At 36.2% G+C, this 9457-nt stretch overlaps 1 protein-coding gene across 1 annotated transcript; it reads left to right on the forward strand.

Moving 5' to 3' along the window:
* Positions 1-1213: 1213 nt before the first annotated feature.
* fzd9a (frizzled class receptor 9a) lies at positions 1214-4337 on the forward strand. Its single transcript, XM_084114855.1, has one exon. It carries the CDS (start codon positions 1757-1759, stop codon positions 3500-3502), a length of 1746 nt encoding a protein of 581 aa, XP_083970981.1. The 5' UTR covers positions 1214-1756; the 3' UTR covers positions 3503-4337.
* Positions 4338-9457: the final 5120 nt, after the last annotated feature.

Raw genomic sequence — 9457 nt, forward strand, 5'->3', positions numbered from 1 at the left:
GACAATATTCAAGTGAACTGAAAAAAAAAAAAGAAAATCCATATGATAAAATCCAAATAGCTATATGATATGTTATATACACTACCAGTCAAAAGTTTTGGATCGGTAAGATTTTTTATGTTTTTAAAAGAAGTCTCTTCTATTTCAATATATTTTAAAATGTAATTGATTCCTGTGCATCATTACTCCAGTCTTTAGTGTCACATAATCCTTCAGAAATCATTCTAATATGCGGATTTGATGCTCTAAAAACATTCATTATTATTATCAGTGTTGAAAACAGTTATTTACATTTTTATTTCAGGATTATTTGATGAATAGAAAGTTCAAAAGAACAGCATTTATTTGAAATAGAATCTTTTGTAACATTATAAATGTCTTTACTGTAACTTTTGATCAATTTAATTAATCCTTGATGAATAAAAATATTGATTTCTTTTATCTATTTCCACCCCCCAAAAAATAAAAAATTATTACTGACCCCAAACTTTTAAACGGTATGTTTAACGGTACAAAAGCTTTCTATTTCAGATAAATACTTTTCTTTTGAACTTTCTATTCATCAAAGAATCCTGAAATAAAAATGTAAATAACTGTTTTCAGCATTGATAATAATGAGACATGTTTCTTAAGCATCAAAAATCATCATAGAATGGTTTCTGAAGAATCATGTGACCCTGAAGACTGGAGTAATGATGCTTAAAATTCAGCTTTGTTCACAACAATAAATTACACTTTACTATATTCACATAGAAAACAGTAATTTAAATAGTAATAATATTTCACAATATTACTGTTTTGTGTGTGTGTGTGTGTATGTGTATTTTTATACAAATAAAGTGAAATAAATTTTATATCAAATAGAGTGAGCGTGTGTATTTTTAATCAAATAAAGTGAGCAGAAGAGACTTTTTTTAAAAACATAAAAAATCTTACCGATCCAAACCTTTTGACTGCATGCAGTCTATATGTCTACTGTTAGTTTTACTGTTACATTTAGTGTTTCTAACAGAACCGATGACTTCTCATTCATTTCAAAACATCTGTCATTAAACAAACGCAGTCCTGTTCTGTACATGCAGGTTGTGATCCTCTCTGTGACTGGGAAGACTGTATTTTTATAGTATCGTGGAGGAGGAGGAGGAGTGTTAGGAGGAGCTTGTCCGACCAAGAGCCCGTTTTTAAGAGCACAGCGAGGAGTGAATGAGAAGCGCAGTGTTTTTAAGCGTGGAGCCGCATAACATCGGATTTTTTCACAGATGGACACTTTCAACCCGTCCTGCTGCTTACTGAAAGTTCATTCTCGTTGATGTGAACAGGAACGTAGAGTTGAGCGAAACTCTTTTGAAAGAGCGTGTTGTCAAGTGCTTTAAAGATTTAAATACTGTACCGGTACATGAGATTTTCGTTTTGACATCCAGTTGATTTTTCCGATTAATCACGAGGGCTGACGGTACTTCCAAATACTTCCTGAAACTTCAGACGTTTTGGATATATTTAAAACTGAATCACAAAGGATTTGTTTTACAATATCACATGAGGCATGACAATGAAGATATCCAAAATTAACCTCTTTTTTTCTTCAAAATGAATGAACATTCAATGTCAATTACTGTATGGTGGACCATGAATCGACTTTTTCCTCTTCAAAATACAACAAATATTACTCACTTCTGTTACAAGCAAAACAAGACAAATATAATCTGCATGGCATTGGATGTACTAATCATTTTAAGACTTTCTTGAGGTTATCAAAATGGCCCATTGCATGAAGATTGTTATTCTACTTTTTCAGTTCTTGAATACTGGATCTTCACTGGAGATCGGAGCATATGATTTGGAGCGTGGTCGCCGGGAAAAATGTGAACCCATCACCATTCCCATGTGCCAGGGAATCGGCTACAACATGACACGGATGCCCAACTTCATGAATTATGAAAGCCAAGAGGAGGCTAGTATTAAACTAAATGAATTTGCTCCTTTGGTGGAGTACGGATGTGATGTCCACCTGCAGTTTTTCCTGTGCTCTCTTTATGTGCCGATGTGCGCTGATCAAGTGTCCACCACTATCCCGGCATGCCGTCCTATGTGTGAACAGGCAAGACAGAGGTGTTCACCTATAATGGAACAATTCAGTTTCGGCTGGCCGGACTCATTGGATTGCTCAAAGCTACCGACTAACAACGACCCAAACGCATTGTGCATTGAAGCTCCCGAAAATGATACTCAACCTGAGACTAAAAAAGGCGAGGGAATGCTGCCGGTACCTCCAAGGTCCAGGACACCTGCAGCTGGGAGTGGACGTATCTCAGGTGTCCCGCGGTCCTGTGATAACCCGGAAAAGTTCCAGTACGTGGACAAAAGCGAGTCATGTGCGCCTCGTTGCACTCCTATGGTGGATGTCTACTGGTCAAGGCAAGATAAGGACTTTGCGTTCATTTGGATGGTCGTGTGGTCAACGCTTTGCTTTGTTTCTACAGCATTCACAGTTCTAACCTTCCTCCTCGACCCCCAACGCTTCCAGTATCCCGAGCGGCCCATCATCTTCCTGTCTATGTGTTACAACGTCTACTCGGTGGCCTTCATTATCCGTTCGGTGGCTGGGGCTGAGAATATCGCCTGCGATCGGGAAAACGGAGAGCTCTACATTATCCGGGAGGGTTTGGAGAGCACTGGCTGCACCATAGTCTTCCTCATCCTCTACTACTTCGGCATGGCCAGCTCCATCTGGTGGGTCATCCTCACCCTCACCTGGTTTCTCGCAGCGGGACGAAAATGGGGCCACGAGGCTATTGAGGCGCACAGTAGCTACTTCCATATGGCCGCCTGGGGTATTCCTGCAGTGAAGACCATAGTCATCCTCACCATGAGGAAGGTGGCTGGGGACGAGTTGACGGGATTGTGTTACGTGGGAAGCATGGACAGTAATGCTCTCACTGGCTTTGTGTTGATCCCTCTTTCCTGTTATCTCATTGTCGGGACCTCTTTCATCCTTACGGGGTTCGTAGCCCTCTTCCACATCCGCAAAATCATGAAAACCGGCGGCACAAACACAGAAAAACTGGAAAAGCTGATGGTTAAGATCGGAGTCTTTTCCATTCTCTACACCGTGCCTGCTACTATTGTCATCATATGCTATTTCTATGAAAGACTCAATATGGAATACTGGAAGTTCAAAGCTCTGGAAAACAAGTGTGTGTCCTTTCCTGGTCGAAGGAGCGAGGATTGCTCTTTGGAGTCGTCGGTTCCTACAGTGGCTGTGTTCATGCTGAAAATTTTCATGTCATTAGTGGTAGGCATCACCAGTGGGGTTTGGGTATGGAGCTCAAAGACACTTCAGACTTGGCAGGGGTTGTGCAACAGGAGGTTGGCCGTGAGGACGAGCCGCAAGCCTTGCTCCAGTGTCAGCTGCAGCAGCTCCCACTGCCATTATAAAGCACCGGCTGTGACACTTCACATGAACAAAACAGACGTGTACACAGACAGTCTCACACACGTTTGAGACTGAAGGCCTCTGCTTTGGAGCCATGCAGACTTTACAAGGCTTGTATCGTGATGAGATGCTCAGGTTGGACTACAGATCATGGTAAATGTCACAAGTCCTGTCAAAGGTGGCATTTATAAGCCTTTTCTTGAAATAGTAGACACAAAGTAGAGGTCACTTCAGTAAAGAGAAGGTTTGTTGCATGGAACGAATGCAGGCATGGCAGAACGCTTTATTTATTGTGGCTATTTAAGTATTGCTGGCTGTATAGTTTTGTACTTTGCTATACTGTATATAAGGAAGAGTTTTAAATAATTTGGCAGTATATTTTTCTTTAAGAGAGGAGCAATAAAACATTTATTATGATGTCTTTTCTCTTTATTTTTTTAATCATCACAGTTTTGTCATAAATAAGGATATAAATAGCTTTTTAGGGTTACATGTAAAATGTTGTATGTGTACATGTAAAACTTTCTTTCTCTCTGAATTATGATGTTCTTTAGCACTTTTGATTAAAATGGATTTTAAATGGTAAGAAATAGCGAAAATCACATAACTAAATAAGTCAGTATTCCTTAAGGATTGGTTGGAATAATTTCCTATACTGCAGTATACTGATTAAGAATATAAAATGTTGAAAAATCATGTCTGGAGTTCTCAATTTTCACCACTTTTCTGTTAATACTGGAATTTGGTGAATATGTTACAACTGGATCGATTTATATCATCAAATCACCTTACAACATCATACACATTTTACCAAGTCAGCTTGACTGCAGTCAATAAAAGAACTATGATAAGACACTGAGAATGTATGATGCTGCTATGAATTTATGCAGAATTAAACTTCCTTTAACCTAATTTCTTTAACGTTTGTGACATTCATTGTTTTGTTTCCGCATCCAGAATTCTGTTGTCAAGAGATCGATAGGCTGATAAAGAGGAGATATGTTTAGAGTAGTTCTGTGCATAACTCGCATTAGTTTAACCTTTTTATAGTGTTTTCATATCTTATATCTGTGGACATGATAGGTGTTTGTGATGTTCATTAATGATTCACCTTAAATTATGAGCTACAGCCTACTATGAGAGTGAGATGAAAAATCGAGAATGGTTTAAGGAATTGCTTTTATTTCTAACCCAAACAGTTAAAATTTAAAATGCAACAGCTGATATTTTAATTCGTATTTTGATATAAAACTTTGTATTTTATAAAATACAACTGTTTTATCATTATTTTTTTTTTCAATATATCCATTGTTTTAATTGATTTCTCCTCTGCACTATTCCTGTGCCTGTGCAGATATTGTCCAATGTTTTGGCAGGTCTCAGGCTTTGGAGCTTAAACTGCTGTTACATTTGGTCGTAAAAAAAGGCATGTTTGTCTTGGGGCTCATAGCCTAAACTTCACAGTGCATTACCCACATGTAGCAGTCTGTATAAAGTTCAATTAACGCATGGCTGTTTTCAGTTTTCAAGTTTACAGTGCAGTAGCATATGTAAACACTGTTCTAAGTCAAGAACACACCACACTGCATCAGCCAGCAGACTAGGACAAATTTAATGAATGTTAATATACTGGAAGATGAATGTTTAGCTCTTATTAAATACTACCAAGACTTTATTCATTTAGTAACATGTATGGTTAAAGCTGCTGTTGTTAAAATAAAGATAAACATAATTCCTGAATATGGATTTGTCAACATTGTACAAGATTGTGAAGAACGTTAAGTTTTCTTTGGCAGTCAGGGTTATTTTTAATTTTTTATTATTATTAATTTAGCAGACGCTTTTATACAATGTGAGGAAACATATGACTTGACAAACGAGGAGCATCACAAGCAATTTGTTAGAGCCAACAATATTTGTAGTACACAATTCCGGGTCTATAAAATATGTACAAATGGGTGTCAGAATTAAATTGATAATGGATTTTAAAGTAATTTAAAGTAATTGTTAGAAATATCCAGTATTTAATTTTTTTTTGTTTTTTCAATTCAGGGTGATTAGGACACTTTTTGCCTTTGAGATGACTTGGAAAAAGTGTCCCGACCTATACATTATCAATAAACATGTTTTAATGGACAGAAAATAAGCATCATTTCCACAGAAGTTTTCAAAAGCTTGGGGTCTGTAAGAAGTTTTTCAAAGTTTCATATGCTCACCAAGGCTACATTTATTTGATCAAAAATACAGTAAAAACACTTATATTGTAAAATGTCTTTACACTTAATAATTAATAATAAACAATGTAATATACTTTTCCTGTAAAGCCATTACTCCAGTCTTTGTTTACTGATCTGATCTGTAAATCTGATATCTGATCTGATATCTGATAAATCTTTTGAAAGTCCCCCTGTAGTCAATCATTTTATCCCTTAAAACTCATCTTTGATTGCCAAAATTATTTAAACATTTTTTCCTTGAAAAAAAAATTATTCATGGCTTAAAATAGCTTGAATGTAACTCTAAACCCTTGCTTCATTTAGTATACGCTGTTCCATGAATATGCAAATTAGCCCCGCCTCCACTCACTCACACCAGCTCAGAGATCCACTTGTTGATTATCACACGTTGACGTTTCAAACCGCGTCTTTGGTTCACTGCAGTTTTAAGGAGAAAATACTCAGCAATGGTGTTGACTTGTGAATTGTACATGTTTTTTCTTAAAGCATATTAAAAACACCACATAGACACATATACAGCACATGTAAACAACATTAAAAGCTTGATTTTTTAAAGGGGGACTTTCTTCAGTCTTATGTCAATCTTCTGCATTGTTAGAATTACTCTTTTGCCATTTTCACTGATAATCAATTAGACCTCACTGTTCCCCAATGTTTTAGCCTTAGGGTGTAAGTTCAATTAAATAGTGTTGGATCACAGTATAAATGAACCAATATTACAGTTAATGTTCTCAATTCCCTGTCACGCCACGATGGAACCGCTGCTCAGATACATCAAAGGCCAGATTTGTTATATTAGATTCTGCCAAGATCAACTCCGTATACATGAATGCTCTTAGGTGAGTTGTACAACACCGCCACATTTGTGCAGAAAAAAGCTTTCCGTTTATACAGCAACAGGGTTCATTATTTTGCCCATCAAACCTGGAACATAAAGGCACCATTGTACACCTTGATGTTTAAGGTTTTTAGTTCTATTTTAGGCAAAGCACTGTCAAAAGAAACCCTTTTTGCCATTTGAGTCCATTATCAAGTGAATGTTAATGGGCTTGTAAGTGAGCTTGAGAATGGACAAGATAGAATAGCATTGTAATAGTCTGCTAGTTTGGAGGAGAAACCATGTGTCTGGTAAAGGGAGGATCATTAAAGCATCAGGGACTTTCCCTCCTCTTAAAGAAGCCAGAGGAATCGAGAGCAAGAATAAAGGAGTGGTGCTCATTACTCTCTACCCCATGGGTAGTATCCCGTTCCTCATCATTTGATGTGGAAATGAGGCTATGGTAAAAGACCACTGAGAAGCTGTTGTCACCAAAAGGACTTTTCACCAAAATGCTTGAGTCTTAGCTTGAGCCGTGAGTGTTATCCACACAGCCACGTCCCACCTGCCAAACGGATCTGGCTTTCACTAGTGTTAAACACATACACACTTGTTTTAATATTTTTCTTTTTTCGATTAACAGTTGAAATTGGACTTGAAACCATACAATTTGCCAGGGTTTTCATAATTGCAGGGCTGCTAATGGCCGATATTCCTTGTGAAAAATAAATACTTCAGCATACTTCAAAAAGAGTATTATTATATAAATAAAACACTTTAAAAGAATATACTCAAGTGTGATTTAAATGTTTTTGGAAAACTTTATTGTGTGTTATTTGCAATTAAATGAAACTGCATTATAGTTTACATTTATACACTGTAAAAAAAATCCTAATTTTACAGAGAATAACTGTAAATTTTTTAGAGTATTTTTCTGTTATTTTAAATTATATTCAAAACTTTGTAAAATTACAAACAATATCTGTAAATTAATTAATTGACTGTCAATTTAAGGATTATATCATTAATGACAAATTACAGTAATTCTTATTTTTTTCACAGGACAATTACTGTATTATTTATACAGTATTTTTCTGTTTTTTTTAATTACATACAAAGTTATGTAAAATTACAATAAAATTGTGTAATTAAATATGTAGCTCATTATATTAAAGGTTTATATCCATACTAACAATCTAACATATTTCCTTGTCATTTTAAAGTAAATGTTATTAGTTTTACATTTAAGTGTATTTTTTACATTAAAACTCTGTAATTCTGGATACAAATTTAATGCAAGCAAACTGCACAATTATTGTTAAATTGACCTTGCTGGTCAGACAGCAGGCCAACAGGGTTCATGGTGGAACATATGGTGCGTTTAGGTCCTCCTGGGAAGTTTGTATTCATTTTACTATTTATTTTGTTATGGTTTAAATTAATTTATGAAGCCACTGTATCATTACATATTATATTGTTATATTATAATGCTCATATTTTGTGCAGGTATTAGCTTACTTCATTGTAAATAGAAAAGCCTGACAATGTCACTGCTACAGTATAAGTATTGTGGTATTCCTCAATGTTTCTCACTAACCCCTAACTCTTCAAGATCGGGATTATAGAAAATTCTGAGCTTCCTACTCATATTTTCATCATTGTAGTGGCGTTCATGTGCGTTCAACTCGTAAATACAATCTTTATGCACCAATAGATCTTAGGGACAACCCATACAAACACTCTTTACTAAATTACATTACAGACTGTCGCAGTGAAAAGTTCTTAGTCCTGTATCAAGGCTAAAGGCCTAACCACTGCAGTCAACACCTTGGAGTATCCATGCTGTTAAATAAAGGTCTGTAGACAAGGGTTAGGGTTAGAGTTAGGGTTAACCTTAACCCTTAATTTCTAACCCAGCCCCGGTTTCACATTACTGGTGTGCATCTTGAGACAAAACAATGGCACTGACATATTTTAAGATAAGTCAGTGCAAGTTGCTTTCAGGTAAAACAGCTGAAATGTGCATTTTAGTCTGGGACTACAGGCGTAAGCCTTGCCTGTGAAACCCGAGGTATATGTTGCAACTTGTATAGAATTATGCCAATGTTAGCAAAGTGTTGTGTTGGACAGAGGATTAACCCTAAACCAACAGGTTGTGTAACAGTGCCACACAAGGTGAAAAGCAAGACATTATTAGGCATAAGAGTGTTTCTAAAGGAAAGGAAGGTCAATAATTTGTTAAAGTGCAAAAGGGTCATTATGGGTCACATGGATGCAACTAATGTCAGCAGAGTAATACCAATCCATTAGTTTTTCATATAGGTCTACATACAGAATTTTATATGAATACATATGCAGTGTTTGCTCTGTTAAATATAATCTGTTTGCTCTGTTAAATTGCTGTTTAGCAGAGCAGTGGTAAATATATGTTGTTATATATGGTATATAAGTTATTTTAAGTTACATTTTTAATCATACACTGCAATGAAAACACCATTTAACCAATTGAATAAATATAACAGCCAGCTTACAAATACAGCTAAATAAATAGCACGTGTATATTTTTTCCTGTTCTTTCTTTTAAAACGTCATCTTTTCTTGTAATTGCAATGTTACCACACTATTGGCTGTCTCTCCGAGTTGTTTTGAGTATGATTGGTTATTCAGACTGTCATCCAGGAATCTGGCCAATGACAACTATGCGCGCCTTTTACTGGTCAAGTTTGAATACGTCTGTTGGAGTGAGTGGGTCGGGTGTGCGCTGCTGTTCGGGATCTTCAGTAAGCTAGCATACGACGGTTCTGTGGCTTTTATATTGTTTAAAACATGTATTATTTTACATCGGACTTCTACATTTTTATTTTGAGCGAGTTGCGGGATGTAAATGAAGAACAAACAAGGAATATGGACAACGCATTTTAACAACGTGTAACGGACATATTGCAATCTGCGGAAGGTAAATAACTTTTT

The sequence above is a fragment of the Abramis brama genome, assembly GCF_963993115.1.
Source record: "Abramis brama genome assembly, chromosome: 5".
In the NCBI taxonomy this organism is placed as follows: Eukaryota; Metazoa; Chordata; class Actinopteri; order Cypriniformes; family Leuciscidae; genus Abramis; species Abramis brama.